Source organism: Neodiprion fabricii, chromosome 4 (assembly GCF_021155785.1).
Source record: "Neodiprion fabricii isolate iyNeoFabr1 chromosome 4, iyNeoFabr1.1, whole genome shotgun sequence".
Lineage (NCBI taxonomy): Eukaryota > Metazoa > Arthropoda > Insecta > Hymenoptera > Diprionidae > Neodiprion > Neodiprion fabricii.
In genome coordinates, this window is record NC_060242.1 from 6384481 (window position 1) to 6404053 (window position 19573).

The 19573-nt window shown below is 35.6% G+C and overlaps 3 protein-coding genes across 8 annotated transcripts in view; 2 read left to right on the forward strand and 1 right to left on the reverse strand.

Moving 5' to 3' along the window:
* Positions 1 to 9290, forward strand: part of LOC124181317 (diuretic hormone receptor-like) — a 28942-nt gene extending 19652 nt beyond the window's left edge. For all 3 annotated transcript variants that reach the window (XM_046567779.1, XM_046567778.1, XM_046567780.1), the window contains exons 3-11: positions 3365 to 3554; positions 5570 to 5663; positions 6528 to 6621; positions 6705 to 6785; positions 7091 to 7167; positions 7520 to 7639; positions 7848 to 8033; positions 8143 to 8303; positions 8477 to 9290. In XM_046567779.1, the coding sequence (XP_046423735.1) occupies positions 3365 to 3554; positions 5570 to 5663; positions 6528 to 6621; positions 6705 to 6785; positions 7091 to 7167; positions 7520 to 7639; positions 7848 to 8033; positions 8143 to 8303; positions 8477 to 8621 (1148 nt within the window). In that variant the 3' untranslated portion in view covers positions 8622 to 9290. The remainder of the gene's footprint in view (positions 1 to 3364; positions 3555 to 5569; positions 5664 to 6527; positions 6622 to 6704; positions 6786 to 7090; positions 7168 to 7519; positions 7640 to 7847; positions 8034 to 8142; positions 8304 to 8476) is intronic.
* A 481-nt stretch (positions 9291 to 9771) lies between these two features.
* On the reverse strand, positions 9772 to 12044 carry LOC124181329 (protein RER1). 2 transcript variants are annotated; one of them, XM_046567800.1, is made up of 6 exons: positions 11882 to 12044; positions 11478 to 11561; positions 11256 to 11360; positions 11057 to 11153; positions 10691 to 10908; positions 9772 to 10359 (listed from the first exon to the last, which is right to left on the reverse strand). In XM_046567800.1, exons 2-6 carry the CDS (start codon positions 11550 to 11552, stop codon positions 10267 to 10269), a joined length of 588 nt encoding a protein of 195 aa, XP_046423756.1. In that variant the 5' UTR covers positions 11553 to 11561; positions 11882 to 12044; the 3' UTR covers positions 9772 to 10266. The 2 variants fall into 2 exon arrangements, with proteins under 2 accessions (XP_046423756.1, XP_046423757.1); XM_046567801.1 differs by lacking the exon at positions 11256 to 11360.
* Positions 12045 to 12488: 444 nt separating this feature from the next.
* LOC124181327 overlaps positions 12489 to 19573 on the forward strand; it is a 121784-nt gene continuing 114699 nt past the window's right edge. Inside the window, exons 1-3 of one of the 3 annotated variants that reach the window (XM_046567796.1) lie at positions 12489 to 13324; positions 13696 to 13923; positions 14046 to 14120. The gene's annotated coding sequence lies outside the window, so the exon portion shown is untranslated. Of the gene's footprint in view, positions 13325 to 13695; positions 13924 to 14045; positions 14121 to 14679; positions 15226 to 17123; positions 17773 to 19573 lie in introns of those variants that run through there. The other 2 variants (XM_046567795.1, XM_046567798.1) reach the window with 2 other exon arrangements.

A 19573-nucleotide genomic window follows, 5' to 3' on the forward strand; every position in this document is an offset into this window, starting at 1 on the left:
TGATGGAAATTGAGAGAGGAGGAACATGAATAAGAGAAGAGGAAAAAACTGAGACGTACAGAGACGGAGGAGATATACTCGTTGGAAATACATTCGATCTTCAAAGGCTCGGGATGCTCGGCTCGGGTTGTATTCAAATTTTATACGACGTCTCATTTTCTTGTATTTTTTTACCCGCCCTCTCACTCGCGAACTTCCTCACGCTTGATGACGTCTCCTTGAGTGGCATTTCATCTGATGCCTCTGACGTCGTGTCACAAATATACCACGCAATTTTTTTTATTTTTTCACATCGTATACGTACGTACGTTAACAACATTCGACGTTGTAAAATATCGATGCGGAGCTTCAGAGATTACGGGAGTTATTTATTTTTTTTTTTTCTCGCGCGCACGTTTCGAAAGTGTGATTAGTTGTTTTTTTTCTTTTTTTTACTTTTTTCGCAAATGGCTGAAGGAAACTCGTATAAAACCTGCCTCATCTTTCGGCACATGTCCAAAATTTTATATGCAAAACTCGTTACTCGCAAGTAATGTACGTATTTAATATTGAAACGTGTAGACGATTGCGAGGAAATGGAAAGTTTCAGAATATGAAAAAGAAGTGGATTTTTAGGAAAATATCTTTTCGTAAATTTTAATCATTTTTGAAAAAAATTAATCAACTATTTGGACGTTATATGCTTAATGGAAGAAAAAATCCGCACATTTACGACGAGTAGAAGTATTACAACAAGGATCTGGGATGTATGGCTTAGTTTTGCAATTCTCTAGATCCGACGAGATAAAATTCCTTGGTTTATTTGCAGGAATAAAATAAATACGGACACACGGTGTGATAACTACTGGCCCAGTTTTTGCACGAGCTATTGCTAAATATCGCTGAGTACAATGTGAGAAAATATTTACCGACAACGGGATTTTTGCGTCTCTGAAGCAGCATCAGGGAATATAATCTGCGCAAGACAGATTGTAATTCTCTCTCACCATCTAAGGCTTTTATACGTTCTTCCTTCGACGAAATCGAGGTCACGTTTGTTTTCTCACCCTGGGACCCTATTAGGCCTGTAACCCGACCGAACGACACGGTATTATTCCTATAAGTATATCGTATACCTATATTCGAGCTAGTCTATTATACGGCACCTTCACCCGCTTTGGGGGTAGAAATGAAAAAGAACCACCCAAGCAAACAAGAAAAAGAGAAGAAGATTACGAGACGAAACAAAACAAAAAACCGATAACAGATGTGACAAGAGATAATGAACCAACCGCACGTTTCTCATCGACCCGCTGAAACAAAACCGGTTCTTCTCGCGAAAATAATGCGATGTTTCAATGATAAACATCCCAAGAAATTAAAGGGTAACACAAATTTACCAAAAGAATTGTTTCCCGATGTTTTTATGCATGTATGTATGTACGTACCTACAAATTTACGTAAATCACGAGGTTGAAGAGACAGGGAATTTCATCTATTGTCTGAATCGAAATTGCTTTTTTTAATTTACAATTTACTCGTTTCACTGATTAAACAAAAGCTAAGATAATATCGTTGCTCGTTTTAAATCGCTTCGAAATCATTGAGAATTCAGTACATTTGTTCGAATTTACTCTGCGATGACTCGCTTCATTCGAAAGATTATTTTCTAGAAACTCATTGAATTTGAAGGGGGTTTAATTTATCTTCTGTTTGTAGTCTAGTTTTGCTAGATTTTTAGCAATTTTGAACCATTACACATCTAAACTTTCGTTCGTAATTCAAGTATTTTCTATTTTCGTATTTTTCAAGAGATCTTCGTAGCTTTCGAATGTAATAATTTGATAGTTACTCAACATACGATTATTTTGCAACGATAACCATAAATATTATCCATTTTCGTTCAATCAATATCCAGAATCGAATTTCCCTCTTTTCACTCTACGAAGTGAAATTTTTTCTTTATTCTACGATGCTTCTTTGTAAAATCGAGTTATTGTCTCTTCTCTGTACTTTTAATTGGCTTTGCTTTAAATTATGTTATTACAACGATTAAAATTCGTTCGAAAATGATAAAAGTATGAATCATACCTAGATTCTTACATTTATTCCATTACCCGTGGTCGCAAAGCACGTGAGGACACAATGCCGAGTGAGAAAATATTTGCTCAAAAGATGTAAGGGTTCAGTGAGCACTTTTTCTTTTTTCTTTTTTTTTTCTATTTTTAGCAAATGCTGAATCATGTATAAGAACTGGAAAACCGATAAAGGTAAGGGAATTTCGCGAGGGAAGAAAAGTAGCAGAAATCCTGCCGGATAAGGCAATTCGTACACGTGCCCACCCACCGAATATACATGCGGCAGTTATTGGATTGCTGTGAATTTATTGCGCGTCCCGTCGTGATAAATTGGTACTTTTTTTTATACAGCGAAAATGTCAAAGACTCGGAAAATCTACGCAATACTGGCAATTTTCCAGCAGGTTAAGTCTTGAAAGAGAGGGAGTTGATGGCTTAAGCTTTTCGTCGACGTTTAAGGATCCATCCTGGGTCCGGGGGTTGGGAAAGGTGTAACAAAAAGAGGTTCGGGAAAAGCTTTTAAAGCTCCAACTAAAGTCAATGAAGATAAATTTGATTGAAACGGTAGGCCGTGTATCATAATGAAACGGAGAGTATCCAAAATTCAACGAAGTGTAATTAAAATTAAGCCAGATTACATATATTAAAAAAAATTCTCTCAAACTTGGAAACACGTTTCATTACTCGTACAATAATTATCTAGCATTTTCCGTCGTGTGTGTCCGTGTTTTTGTTAATACGCGGGAAATGTTGTCTACTTAATGCCGGGACGACGGTTTCATCGATTTCGATAACAGTTGGGTGAAAAATCGAGCATTCGGAGGAGATTAGCCATAAATTTTTCAAGTTTTTATCGCTTCTGGTTACCGAATGGCAGGTTTTCCAACTTTTATTGATACCTATTCCGTGTTTGTTGAATTACAGCGGAATGCCTTGATCGATTTCAACGAAATTCCAGTGATACATCGAGTATTCGGTAGATACGTGTCACCAAACTTTTGATACTTCTATCGCCTCTGGTTACGTATTTCCCAAATTCCGAACGAACAGTAAAATCGATTCGAATATTTGTGAAAAAAAAACCAGCTATTCGATGGATTTTGCTACGGCAAAATTTTTTTGAGTATCTCTCAACTTTCGGTTTCAAAATAGTGCCAGTTTAGATTCCAAAAAATTCATCACTCTCAGAATTTTCGACGGAAGTTTCCAGAACCTTGTTCTATGACATTCCGGTTTCAGTTTATTGAAATTGGCGCTACTTATTCAGATACAATTCATTCTGTAAAATGTTTGTGTTGAAATTTCAGAAAACGCAAGCCGATGGTGTAGGTCGAACGGAACGTGGGACAAATATTCGAATTACACGGCGTGTGAAAACACGATTTTGACACCGCCTGGAACACCTGGTATCGAAATGATGACGATGATATACTTTATCGGATATTCCTTTTCCCTCTTCACCCTCATCGTCGCGGTGTCTATATTTTTGTACTACAAGTGAGTATTATAATATACCTACGTGTACAATCGCACGCAGCTTACGTATGATGAATAATCCAGCCACTTGTTCTCATCATTGATCCGCAGACCGCATGCGAAGAAATTGCCGCTGAACTGTTGTCATAGAGGTTGTTTCCGAGTAAACGTCACAGCATGGCGGGTTGCCTACCACCCAGGGGAACAAATATTGGTAATACAGATCTACCGAGTTATCGGTAGGTAGCACTTTCAAAGTTCTCGCGAGTGAGTTGGAACTGCCTGTGTTGCCAAGTTGCGTCGATTTGGCCAAGCAGTTGTTCCATTGTTTACAACTCACGCCGAAGCGTTCACTGATCGCATTTCGGAGTCACGTTAAAGCCATTATACGACTCGACTTGACTAAAGCGAATATGACTCGGCGGATCTGTTTTACCGATATTTGTTCCCCTCGGTGGTAGGCAACCCAATATACTGCGGCGTTTGCATGGGAAACACCCTGTATTTTGTCAAGGTTTTGCATAATGGAACTACTGCAATTTATTACAGTACGCGGGATTAAAGTAACTCAGACTTATCGCGTAATTGCGTAGACACTGAATTCAGCGCCAATTGTGAGACAGGTTCTGGAATAATAGGAACGGAAACCCGCACCTCTCTCCCTGTCATTCCCAGCTCTACCGTTACTTGCGCAGCTGGAGGCTTCATATCGCGCGACTTGGTCCATTGTGGTCCGTACCTGATAGCGTCCTCGATCGGATGAATCGTGAGACCATACGCGGGATTTTGTCAAGATCTAGAAATATAATTAGAACCTCTGAATTTATGACAAGACATGTCAGAAAACTTGATGCGGATTTTTTATACGAATAGACAGCTAAAACAGATGGTCAATTCCTGTCTATTCGTATCTCGACAACCAATTGTCTGATTTATGCTGTATAAACGTCCGAAGATTCTCTCTCGAAATTTAAAGTATTGCGATTCAGACGTTTTTGATATATCGTAAATACCGCAAAACACGCGTCACCCAGCGAAATCGTTGATGTTATCGTCAAATACAGTGCTTTCCATTGATTGATTCGAATAAAATGGAATATGTAAATGAAGCTCGATTTGCATACTTTTGAATAAAACAAACCCCAATCGAGTTGAATAATTGGTTGTCGACTTTTAAATTCGCGACATTCAACCAGTTTTTTCACCGTCTACTCGTATATAATCAGATTGAAATTTGTAACGTAATTGAAATTTAATAAACCTCCGTACAGCAGAAACAAACTCAGATTTGATAAATTCAACTCCGCCAGTTATTCCTAATCTGGAAACTGACGATTTTTATTTCAAAGTTATATTATCAACTTTAGTCCCATTGTGTTTGCGTTCTTAAGTATTTTTATTGATAAAACGTTCCGAATTGGTGAGAGCTTCTGAAAACTGGGGAAATTTTTTTTCACCTCAGGTCTCTCGACAGACATTGAATAAACAAACAATCACGAAGTTCTCCTAATTGGCTTGAAACTCGAGCATTCGTACAAACTTTTGTGATCCTATTATATATACGGTGATTATATTGTCGTATTCGAAATGTGCGAACTTGACCTATATCTTACATACACATTTTGTGGGTGTATCTATATACCGGCCTGCACCATAGCTGATCAATCAATTTACCCAAGTTTCAGAGGCATCGATAAACAATGTTACGAGATAACTTTGATGTGATTATAATTCAGTTAGCTCGAGTGTTCGGTAACGTGTCGAAAATATGTATAATATAAATAGTCGAACAGAGTTTGAATTGTTTCAAGAATTCGAGTGATAGGTCGCATGTTTTACATTTATTTCAATCTATTTCTCAGTACATATTTCATTTGATACCTTTTTTTGTCTGGTTTCGTCATCAGTGCGTTCAACTCGATATTAAAGTTGTGTAAGCAATTATAGTCACCTTAATTGTAACGGATGAAAGAAAATTAAGAAAACTGTATTCAGATATTGATTGTTGTTCTAATTAAAATTTATATTTTATTAAGGGAACTGAGGTGCCTGAGAAACAACATTCACACAAATTTGATGTTCTCCTACATACTGGCTGATCTGATGTGGATTCTAACAGCTGTTATGCAGGTAAAGTTCTAATTAACTACGCAGACGGTTTGCTTGCACCTAATCGGTAGTAATCACGCAACTCAAGCCACTGATTGGAGTTCGATTCTACAGAAATCAGTTTTACAGAGAAAATATTCTACACATTATGTTCTACAGACTCCTTTCAACAGAAAATTGTCCTACACAATATTTTTCTACAGATTGTGTTTGACACAATGCAAATTTGGAGTAATCATCGAATCGTATCAAAATCACACATTTATTCGTCAGCTTCGTACATTTTGATTAAATTTAATTTCATTTAATCCAATTTAATTTAACTCATTTGCGTTGAATTTGTTTTGTGTCGTGCGGGTACTGTGTTGCGTGTGTAAAACTATAAAACTGTTCTGTAGAAAAATGTTCTGTATAAAAAAATTCTGTAGAATAATTCGCGCGGGCTTATTTTTCATGCGGATCTCGAATCCCTTTCTGTAGCAAAATGTTTCTGTAGAAACCATTCTGTAGAACATTATTCGTTGTCGAACTGATTTCTGTAGAATTGATCCTCCTCCAAGCCGCTCAGCGCATCAATTTACGCCTTATAATACACATGCCTGCAACATAAAAAAACACCGGTGCATCGCGTGTTGTCTATTTAAGACGGTAAGAGCGTTTTTCTAAATATTTTCGAAATTGTCACGGCTTATTGTATTTGTAAGCCAAAATGCAGCATTGAACTGATTTTTTTTTTTGCAATGCCAAGTAGCCCATTAACTTGAATAATTTTTCTAATTTATGGCTTTTTGATACGTGTCCGCGGTTTCTTTGCGTGTTTAACGAAGGAAAAGAAAACTGAAACTTGTGTACATTACTAATCGCTGAATTATATATTCATTACAGATATCAACACATACGGATCTTCCAACGTGTATAACAATTTTGTCCATCCTACAGTACTTCTATCTGACAAACTTTTTCTGGATGTTTGTCGAAGGTAAACAATATACGGGACATTTATTGGTATAATTGTATCGTGAAAACGGATTGAAATCGATTCACAAGGTTTCGTTGTTTCAGGCCTGTATTTGTACCTGTTAGTCGTGAAAACCTTTACCGGAGACAACATAAAACTGAGACTATGTTTGATCATTGGCTGGGGTACGTACGAATTGCTATTTTCCATCAAATGAAACTGAATCGCGATTCAATTTCAGACTCCAGGGATTCCGTATTGACGTCAGAAAGTCGTTATCAAACAAGACCAATTCCCTTCTTCTTCCAAATCCTTAGTTCGTTCCAATTCTTTTCAATCCCAATTCTTTGAAATATCGAACAGGTCGATTCGTTTCAATTCACTGAATCGAAATATTGCTATATACGTGGAAATATTATTGCAACGAATTGTGCGCAGCGCTCTTCATTCTGTTCATATAATGCAGTAATTCGCGTTTTGAAATTTCTAGGAACGCCATTGATCGTTACCGGAGTGTGGGGAATGGCCAAATCACTCGGAGATAATGTTATCTCAGAAATTCAACAGGTGATTGTATTATTTTGAACGGACCTTTGATTGAATGATAAATTGAAATTCTAGGATTCGCGCTGATCGTGTGGAATCATTCTCTGCAGACGACATTCATTTAATACATGAAATAATTTTCCACATAAATGTCTGTCCTGTGCCAATTCTCGTTTCCCTGAAAATATGGTAAACGTTAAATGACTTTGAACCATCTGATTCTTGTTCTACAGAAATCTATGTTTTTGATGCGAACTAAGAACTAGTTTCAAACGAATGAGAGAAATTTTCTATACATTGATTGCTGTAGGATTAATAATTAATTAAAATAATTCTGCATAGCTATACACTGTGAAGTTCGATTTTATTTTAGGAAATCACACTTTCGAAACACTGTCCATGGATGGCACCACATCCTTACGATTGGTTTTACATAGCACCAACAATCGTCGTTCTTTGTATGAACGTCATATTCCTCTTTATGATCATGTGGGTGAGTGTTAAAAAAAAAAATAGATTCACACATCGACTTCTATTTCATAAACAGTGTTGTGTGAAAACATAACAATGAATGAAATTTTCATAGATTACAAAGTTATGAAGTACGGGAATAAGAATTATATTCTTTTATAAGCAGGAGTCATTGTACATTGTATAGACCTATATAATACAGTTTCGCACATAATTATTACTGATTTCAGGTGTTAATAACTAAACTTCGTTCGGCAAACAATGTAGAGACACAGCAATACAGAAAAGCTACAAAGGCACTTCTCGTACTCATTCCACTCCTTGGTGTTACTTATATACTGGTACTTGCTGGACCGACGCAAGGAGATATAGCTCATGTATTTGGAAATCTGCGTGCGATACTGCTCTCCTTTCAGGTAATCCGTCATTAATGTTCCAGAAATTACTACATCATACCAATTATTAGTACCAAAGATGACATTTCGATGAAAACGATCCATTTGTCGGTTAATTTTTTTTTTTCAGGGCCTTTCGGTAGCGCTATTTTACTGCTTTCTTAATACTGAGGTACAAAATACCGTGCGACATCATTTCTCAAGATGGAGTACGGCAAGGAATCTTGGAGCAGATCGGCGGTATCATAGCTGTAACAATTGGTCACCTCGTTCAAGAACGGAGAGCATAAGGTAAACAATTGCAGGCCCCTATCGATCACAAACAACAGAATGAAAATTAAATTCATACAGGCACATACCCTGGATGATTAATAATGAAGTTTTAGTAGTTACATAGTTATGGTTCTTCGATATCATAGAACACTTTTGCTTGGTACACGTTTCCTACAACGTTATTTGTTTAGACTTTATTGTCAACCCTCGAATCCTTATCGGAAAAGGGAATCTACAGTGAGTGAAACAACAACAACTACAGTTATCGGGGCCAATTCAGCAACAGCGTTTATTGAACGTGAAAAGAAGGCTATATCCGAAGATCTTAACGAATAAAAATAGTATATATATATATATATACATACATACACACATACGTATTATTATTATTATTATACCTTACGCTTAAAATCACTGATGTATATCTTAAAATACATTTTAGGTGTACCGTTCTTCGTACAAAAGAAAGAGGACTATATATTCTATATATATATATATGTATGCATGTTGGTATACATATGTAATATTATTACTAGCATCGTGTACGTATATATTATGATGTATATTTATACATAAACCAGGGTATAAAAATTGTCATTTGCGTGTGGCTATAGATTTGATTCAATATGTGTAATGTTTATTTTTATAATCATCAGATGTCTTAAATTTTGCTACTGACTATTTACCACAACGCAATCTCATAACCATGTACAGTACATACGTAGTCATATCAATTACATCTATGCAGGAGGAATCGTTTGATGTTAAATGTAGATTTTTTCTTCGTGAATGTATAATGTTAAATTAGAATGTGTCAATTTATTCTTTTAATGCTGTATTTATATTCATTAGGTCATAATTCAGAAGAAAAACCGTGTTAACGTGTCGTTACATAGTTATTATAATGTTTATTCGTAGTATTCATTAACTGAGACTCATTTCAACAGAGCGACATTGTAATCGTTACTTCAGAGTTCCTAAAATCGGGAAATCTATGCATTGCTAGAAAAAAAAAAAAAACCAATATGTGTTATTCAATAGTAATGAAGTGCAATGTAAAACTGAAATACGTCAGCGTTGTAGCACGCAGATGAAGGGAGTAAATTATTACGGCAATATCGATCTGTAATGAAGAAATAAATACCAAGATCCAAGTTACTATTGTTATATTTGGACAACTTTCAATCGAGACAACTAGCCATAAGTTTTAATTGTTATATAATTTAGATGGTTAATATTATGTATAAGAAAAGACTAAATTTCACAAGGTACACACAAACTACCCATGTTTGTTTGCAAAGTTTGAATGAAAAAAGTATAAGAAAACTTATGCGTTGCCTACTTTTTGCTAGGCAATAAATAATCTTTGCTACTTACATACAGTGATCATTTAAGTGGGTCCAACTAATTTTGATGACTTGACTAGTTTGGGCCATCGTTAGTTGAAATTAAAAAGAAACCTATATACATTAATTACTGCGGTAAATTGAGTGAATATACAAACACAAGTATATTAATATATATTTTTTTCTTCGAATTGATAGTTAAATATACATACTGAAATAATAACCATTTTAGTTTGGTAGAGTTACGAAAGAAATTCATACCTATTATATCTTATTTTTTACACTCAGCGATAATTTAATATTACATTAACAACTGCATGAAGTTAATAATATTTTTACTGTGTCCAGAAACAATTTAAGACCCTAACAATAGGTTGTACAAGTTTATGTTACAAATATATTAATACATTCTATTTCATATACCAGTTAACATTATACCCAGGAGTTTTAACTCCTGCTTTGTATCCTTCATATTTCAATTATATCAATTGTTTTCTAGATGACGGTATAATAAAAAAAATTAATTATTCATTACCAAAGTTCTTGGGCTTTTGCACGGGATTTTTGAAGAATTTAAGAACTACGCACATTTACGCATTATCTTTATACACTCATCCATAACTGGTGGCTGCTACTCATTTCGGATGTATTAATCTCGAAGTATCTTCGTGGTTTTGGTACTTTGGTTTCCCATGTGTAAACGGCAGGTATCGGTACTTCACCATGTGCTGTGAAATAAATTTGTTAACCTTCCACATGACTATCGTAACCGTACGTCAATTATGAACGAAAAATGTTGTACTTGACGATTGTTTACTGTTAGATCGGGTGATCTACGATTGCCACTTTTAATAGAGTTTAATTGACTTAAATCTCTTCATATCTAGGTTACTTGTGAGTTATGTAACCACAAAAACAAACTATCTATGTCGTAACCACACATGTAGGAAAAGTACTGTAACATATCTCCAGAAACTTCAGTACAAGACAATGAATTATAGTTCTATCACATGCATCGATCACAATTTCTACTTGTAGGGATGAATGGAAGATTCTTACCTTTATTTGACGTTTCATAGTGATGCAGAAGAGTGTTATGAAGTACATAACAAGGATTGGCCAGAATACTGGAATATTAAAGCAATCGAATAAAGTGCACACCATTCCAAAAATCGTGGATTTGGTCACTGAATACCAGAATTTAAATTCTGGTAACCGCCTTATGAATGGCCTAAATTCTTCGTTCGATCTCGTGGGGAGTTCAGGACCATCGCCATCTAAAACCAGACATGATATTAATAGTACAGATGTGAATGTCGTTAGCCTTTTTTTTAATCTCACGATTAGCTGCACCAATATATTACTAAATATCAAATCAATATTGATCAACAGAAAGGTTCAAGTTTGTCTGAAGTTCGTTCTCACCATCGAAGTCCATCGCAGGATCAATTTTTGGTGTGAGGAATGCGATGAACAGATTGAGGTGGTAAATTCCCAGGGCATATGTAACGATGTACCATCCCTAAACAATGGTAATGTAAGATTATTCAACATATCAGCATTGTTGGACAGTATTTAAATTTTTGTAATGGACATGTCATTTTGCATTTGATTTCCCGCCCACCTGTGTTAATAAAATCCGTAATATAAATATGGCTAAAAGAAATGCAGCAAATATCCATCTTGAGATAGCGTGAGGAGTCCACACATCCAAATAACCCTGATATACCTATAACAATGAACAAGACTGTCAATAAATCGTGTTTGATGATGACAAGCAAATAATTGCAAAGAAATTGAGAATATGTTTAAGAGTTTCTTAGTTCCTTTTCAAATATAATATTACCTGTGATAATCTCATTAGTCCTTGACTAAAAATGTTCCGCCTCGGTGTTCCACCCAAGTCCTCATCTTGCATCATGATATTTTCCTTAAATTATTAAAACCTGACTGTAATAAATTGCTAAAAAATTTGAACTTTTTCACTTTGGATTTTCATTACAAAATACATCATGGGATTATAGAAAAAAAGAATGTCACGGACTGAGCATATTTCGCAATGAATTAGATTGTGCAATGCAATCCTGAGGGACTGATAACGTTGCATAAATACTATAGTTAGAGATAATAACCGAATGGAGTAATTAGCAGTTACCAAGGCAGTTCTAACCTAACCTCTAAGCAGAATGAAATTTTGTCGTGCAAACGTGCGAGAGTTGACAAATATTCCGATATAAAATGTTGTTTTACCTAAAGAGTACACTGTATCCAGCCAATCTCGTCGATTCTAATAATATGATAATTTATGTGGTTAGAAAAATATTACACGTCACAACATTAATGGCATACTACGGGATTGGGATTATGGAATTTATCAAAGAATTCTATCTCAAGGATGAAGGAACTTTTCCGAGGTGACGGTGGCCGATTATCATTGGTTCAGCTTTCATGCAGAGGACGCCACCTCCTGGTTAGATCCGGGGCGAAGAGCAAATAATCGTGGTCGGAACTGGTCGGAACGCTGCACGAGACGATGACTCACCAACGCAAGTTCCTACGCTTGTTGCATTGTATTTTCGAAGAAACGCTTCTTATTGGGTTACTAGGATTCATACTCAATTCTATATCAGCTTATTTCCATACAAACGAATAGACATTCAAATTCTTTATTCATAATTTATGTGGAGCAGACAGAGTGTGTTCACGGAGACTTCATTCCTTCCAAGTTCAAATCTCAACCAATCGACGTTCTCACTTTATCGTTAAATGACGTCACTGCCACCCTGTCGAACGGCTTCCACAGATAAAGAACCTACCGAAGCCAACCGACTTACCCTCGGAGTACCAGTCATGCCCACGCTTCTCGCTCACCGACTCTCGGTCTCTCTTTTTCGGTTGGAGCATATACAGCGTGACCGCATCTATGTGAATCCACCGTTATTCCTGCACCGTGTTCCAGTATTATTATATTTCATGGTGGTGGGACTCCTCCTACTCCGTGGGTGGGTCAGCCGACTGTCACTTTGTTTACGTCGCTTATGTAAACATGCCTCGTCTAAATGAGCATACATTTTTATGTAGTGCTTAATTTTGTGTTTATTTATTATTTAGATTATCGAATTTACTGAACAATAGTGTGTCAAGTGAAGGATTATAACTGTGATACATGGATATTTGAAATAGCAACAGAAATGACAGAAACCGTAAAAAATCGTAAGAATTCAGACTTTGGCGTACCACTAGGAGAGAGTGACCCAGAATGTGAATCTCGAAGCAGTAATTCTACAAAAATTCCAGTAGTGAAAAAACGTAAGCGGTATACATTTGAGGATAAACAGAAGATATTGGAAGAGTTAAAAAACTTAACCTCCCGTGAAATATGTACAAAGTATGGCATGAGCGATCGTGTTCTTCGTAAATGGAAACTTAACAAGAATGTAATAGAGGATGCTGCCAACAAAAATAGTACAAAAACATTGAAAAAAGTTTCTAAAACGGAGAAACTTGATGCTGAATTGTTTGAGTGGTTTGATGATTGTCGCCGCAATAGCATTATGGTTTCTGGACCAATGTTATGTCGACAAGCACTTGTCATCAACTCCAGGATTGGTGGCTCGGAAAATTTCAAAGCTAGTAACGGATGGTTAGAAAAATGGAAGAAACGAACTCACATCAAAGATTTGACAATTACTGGTATGCAAAATTTATCTTCCGTGTTCAAATTCTTTTTATGTGAATTATGCTACTTTCAAACTGGTAATTCTTTTTTCCCATTAAGTATTTCTTTGGTCTCAAGAAATCTCATGCATATACTGCATATGGAAAATTTTATTCCTAGTTCGAATTTATGAAATATATAATTTTTCATTCAAAATCAAATTAATATCGTGAACCATTTTACGGAATAAATTATACCTCTCTAAAAATGATTAGAGATCTTCCAATCTTTCTATAAGTACGGAATCTTGGAAAGGCTTTTGAAATTCTTGCTCTTAAATAAATGAAAAACTATGATATTTATTCAAAACTATCTAATATATTATGATATATTGTGTGTTGTAAAGGGGAGACACTGTCAGTCGATGAGGAAGCTGTTAATCTGTGCATAGTAAAGCTTGCTGAGTTGATAGCTAAGAAAAAACTTGACAGAGCACAAATCTTAAATACGGACGAGAGTGGTTTAACGTACAGAATTAATGTAAATGATTTACTTGATCTCTTGAAAAAAGTTGAACGCTAGAAAGTGGTGGATGCTGCCGCAGTATTCAATTTGATTCAGAAAACCGACCAAGGTAAAGTATTATCTTCTTCTACATCTATTTTGAAGCTGTCAATGAGCTGCACTGGTTACGCCATTAATAATAGTATTTTTTGGAAATGTTAACCTCATATATTTTTTATTTCATGTATTTAGAAGGAGATGTGGAAGAATTCCATTAGCAGCAAAACATATATGCTCCAAGCTCTCAACAGAACGAAAATAATGTTGGTTAGTTGTGTACATCTTTAAATATTTTACATGAAAATCTTTAAGTAAACACATACATTTGTTACATATGTAAATATAATTCTTATATTTGACTAAGAAAATTTATGTGTTTAGTTAATGGAAAGTATCGATTGCTTATCGCACAGAAAAATTTCTTCATTGTATAAAAACTAATTTAAGACGGAAGTGTTACAATCTTCTATAGTTACTCCCGCCAAAGAAATTTCACTTTAAAAATTCTACCCGATCACAGGTAATGATGTAAAATAATCAGACATATCATCGATAAGTTCATTCTCGGTGATATGTCCACATTCAAATATCATAAAGTCGCCTGGTAACAGAGCACCCAATTTTTCTCCGACAAAATTCATTCCCACAGCTTTTTTATTCGGCTTAAAATCATTGAGAAATTTTCATTGCGATTCATCTAGAGTTCATGGGATTCGAATCTGTCTGTAACGCCAGCGACAAGTCTCACGCGCAGCCGCTTCGCGCAGCTCAACGTAGCGATGAAAACGATGGAAACTGCACAAGTGCGTGTTCCGAAACTTGCCAGTAGCGCTGAGAACTCCCTAGGACGTAGTCGGACAAAATGTATCGGTATATTTTGAGGTAGGGTTTTAAGTATTATACAGTATTGAAAGCTTCTTTCCTGCAACTGTTTTTACCAATCGCGTGAGACAGTTTTATAAAGCGTCAAATCTGTATTTATAATTTGTTTCACACGGTTTCCTTTACTTTACTGTCACTGTAATCGGTGACCTCGCGAGGGAAACACACAGGCTCATACAAGTATGCTTCTTCGCTTGTTTATTGTTTTCCTCGCCTGGCAGCTGCGCCCCTCTCTTTCGGTCGTGCAACAGAGAGGTCCGGTATTGGCTGTAGTTTCTCCTTCTAATTGTACCTTCAGCTCCGAGCACAGATCGCGCAGTCTATCTTTATAAGTTTATGGGCATCGCGCGGAAAGCCACGCGGTTGCATGTCGTTTGTTTAGTGTCGTGTTATTGTGGTGTATCGTTCGATTTTCGGAGTGCATTCTAACCAGAGTGATACGGTGTAGAAAAATACGTGCCACAACTAGAACAGTTTACAGCAGTCGGAGGTAAGTTTGAGTGATATTTACAAACCATCGTAGAAATTTAGCACCCAAGGATTTTTCTGGCTGCTTACTAAGCTGTTTTTCGGCAAACTTGTACCTTAAAAACAACCCTGTTTTGCGTTTCTGCAGATTACTAAATAGTCGGTGTATTAAACTTCAGCTGTAGGATTATTTTCAAGGTTTTTTCATCTGGTGATAATGTACAATTGCATATTCGATTACTACAGCTATTTTATTCTTTTCGTGACGTTCGTATGAAAAGATCATTTTTACGGCATTTATTCCCAAAGGGAAATTTATTTATTGAACGCTCGTCAAATTTTTTAGACAATATAAAAATACGTGACCTTTTACTATATCATTGCATCAGTTTTATTTCAATTCCTTAAATGTTTGCATTTGGTAGTGACGTTCCACTGAGCGGTATTACGGATCGAAGAAAACAATTGAAGTACGATCAATATTGTGGAGATTAGCTTTCGATTGTTTTTGCCGAAGCAAACCTCGCGGTGTATTTCTTCAAACATTTTTAATTTTCTATCCTACGTTATATTTTAAATTCTCTTTATAGATTGATTCTGATACTACTAATGTGTTCCGTCGTTCTCGTGTAACAATTAACATTCAAACTTCGGCATGTCTGATAAGTTTGTTGAAGTGATTGAGCCAGCATTTAAAGTACAAGCAGAAATAAAGCGTAACTGTGTGTGCAGAATTTTCGTGTAATTAATTTTTCGGGTGTATAATGCTGGAGTCAAACCGATCAATTGTCAATTATCTTGTATTTACGAAAATATATTGCGAAATGCGAGCGAGATTAGATTTCGTACCGGTAACGTAACCGTGAAAACCGCAACTTTAGAATTGTTTAAAATGCAATAAACCGTAGTAAAGCAAAATATACCATCATATTTTGGATCCTCAACTCCTTGACAAAATAGGTATGTTTTCAATGGTTTGTTACATCAACGTTATTTGTTACGTGAATAAGGTTTTACGACAGTTTTCCTTGTTAGCCACAGAAGGATAAAATAAGGCGTATTTCGATCAAATTGTTTATCTTCATTGATTTGTCAAAATGCGTTTCGTAAATGTCCATTGGAATTAATAACTCTTCCTCAAACAGCCTTATAAAGAATGTGAGAGTTGTACCGATTTATATTCAATTTATTTGCATCTGTGAGCTTCTGTTCACGTATAAAACTTTTTTTAACAGTTTTCTTTGTTACCCTTGGCAGAATAAATCTACTCCTAAGTGCAGGCAACCTAACATACCGTGAAGTGTGTACAATAATAAGGCGTATCTTGTTAAAATATTTTAATAATTTTTTTTAGAAATGTAAAAACGTTAACCGCATTCAGGTACATCATGCAGCGATACATTCTTAACAAATTATTCTTTTATCTCGAAAGATATTTTGTATTTTACTAAAAAATTCTTATTACTACGGTAATTTCATTTAAGCATTCATTGGGACATTTCACGCAAAACGTGAACGTTGAAAAAATATTGTTACGTTATGTTTATTATGAATCGAAGAGAGAAATTTCCGCAAGATTTCGACATTGCAAAATTTGATCTTCGTTGAAATTTACACGCGAATCATACAGCGATTATTGACGTGACGGTGTCAAAGTGTTTCATGAGAATAATGACAACCATCTGCAGATCACGTTGCGATGTCTTCAGTAGCCCGCGATCTGGTCCTTAAATTCAAGGGTAACAGAAAAAAAATTCGTCGACACATCGTTGACGTAGAGGGTAGTTAACCACCGTGTTGTCAGTCGATAAGGAAGGCTCATCCAGTTACCGACGGATCGGAGGGCGCAGGACGAGGACGAGGGTAGGTTTCGAAAATCCGATTGCAAAGCGTTGCAGTAGTGATAGTAGGGCTGTAGTCAGCCAAACCGGATCGCCGCGGTTGTGTTGCTAGTCGCCGTTCGCCAGGCGTTCAGTTGGTTTCGGTACCGAGTCGCGCCAAGCTGCAGACGAGATCCCGGAAAAGGGTGTATCTAGTATTACCCTACGATGGGAACGACCATATTCATTTCGTCAATAGACAAGTTTTGCGGAAGAAGCACCCGGTCCATTTAACCCTCGGTGATAATCGTTCGTCGAATCGCATCTGACACTAAATAGATATCAAGTACAGTTTTCAACATGCAATCGCGTAGTATGACTGTCGCTCCTTTGCACAGCAACAAATAACACCTATAATTGTATACTTGGAATATTGCGTACCCGTTGTTATAGAAAAAAAATAAATAAATAAATAAATAAAAAAAAAAAAAAAATCGTTGCCGTTCGATTTATTTTTCAACAAGATGATGATGATTTATCACGACGCTGCGTAATCAAGACTAATCAACAATTATCAAAGGCGATAAAATCTCTATAACTTATCGTATTCCGTTTTAACTCACCGGGTTTTCTGGTTTTTACGTAGTGCTTTGAATTAAACGATTAAAACGCCGCTTGCGGTAAATCTGCCGACTGTATCCTGTCGTCCCACAGAAGACAACCACCGTGAAGTTTGGAAAATAGTCAAGGTCCGTTTAATTATTTGCGTTACTATAATGTGATCGTTGTTGTAATATATAAACTGGCAATTGTCTCAATGCTTAATGTTTTTCATATCGTGTTATTTACATTCTCTCTTCGTGATACAGGAAAATTACTGACAACAAGAAATCATCGAATAATGGTTTACAGGTTTCAGACGAAATTGATTTAGTTGAATTTCACAGACCATGAGAAGTTAAAAGAAGAAATTGGAAAATCTTCAATTCGAAGATTATTGAAGAAGTATAATTTTTTTAACACCAACGGTGTATCGATACTTATTGCAATCAGTTTTACAGCATTTTCTGAAATTTCACGAAAATATCTATTTCATTTTATTAGATTATATGAGAAAGTAAAATAAAAAAATAAAAATCTCCGAGCAAGAGGAACAAGAATTAAGATGTTTAGCCTAAGTCAAAGAAATTATTTTCGGTTATTATCTCGCATTAGGTTACCTTCACAGGTTGAGGAAACGTTTGTCTCGGCCTTCTATCCATTTCCGTTCAACTTGACTTATCTTAGGGAGGGAAAATTAAAAGACGGCCTTGTCCAAATACGATTGTAGCTGGTGGGAGAGGGTCGACAGCGACAGTTAATTGATTACGAGGAGACACGAACAAATACGTTTGTAGGTCTACGGTTCACTATTCCCAGGAGTTGTTTCGACGATATGTCCGTTATTATTATCGCTTCAGGACTGAATCGAACTAGCCACTCCGAAAGGTTTATAAGACGTGATTCTACTGCGTATATAATATAATCGGGGTAACGATGATTTGCGATGCATCGAGTCTCCCGCCTTGTATGTCATGATAATTGCAAAACAAGCTAACTTTTAGTTTCTGAACATAAGAATGCCTTTTCGTTTCAAATTTGATTTTTTATCTTTTATTTTTTTTTGTTTTGTTTTTAATCAGGATTTTCTGCCGCAGATAATATTTTAAACTCTAACTAGTTGTTGGAAAGAGATGCGTAGTCATATTTTTATAATTATTTCCGTGGCTAGTATTTTTTCTATAAAATATTTTAGACATTTGATAGGCAAATTTGTTGATATAGGATATTAAAATAAATTATAAAGCTTTCATAAGCGTGCAAGTGGAACGAGATTAAAAAATAATCACATAGAGTAGGACAATAGTTTTTGAAAAATATTCTTGAAATTCTGTGAATCGTTAATCGGAAATTTAGATTCATACACCGTTTATAATATAATTTACGAAGAATGTTAATTTGTCGTAATTTTGAAATGCTTTTTTCAAACAAATTTATAATCTTTGGATATTTCTGATTAGCTTTACTTGAAGTTTCCGTTCATCACTGATTTTTCGACTCTCACGTAGTATGCAAAAACCGCTTATCCGTAAAATTTTATACGTAAAACCAAAATGAGAAGGTTGTATAATATCGTACCAATAATCAGTTTCAACGATTTAGTAGAAAAAAAATTACTGAATACGTTGCTCGTGTGTAAATGGATATTTCTCATGAAATTCTGAAATTTAAGTCTCGAGTCATTAGTCCTGAGTGACATACATTTATTATCGATGCGACATTTTTATTTACATGCAAGTTATCGATGCTGAGATCGTAATTCATTTTGTAATTATTTTATTAAACTCATTTTTCTATATGTTATAAAAAAAAATATGAAAGACTATTACGTTTTAAGTAGACCTTGTTTGGTAAAACTTCGATGAAAAAAAAGATAAAAAATATTTTACTCGATACAAAAAATTTTGACAAAACCCAAATACGTAATAAATTGTGTCGCGGCAGTCTTGA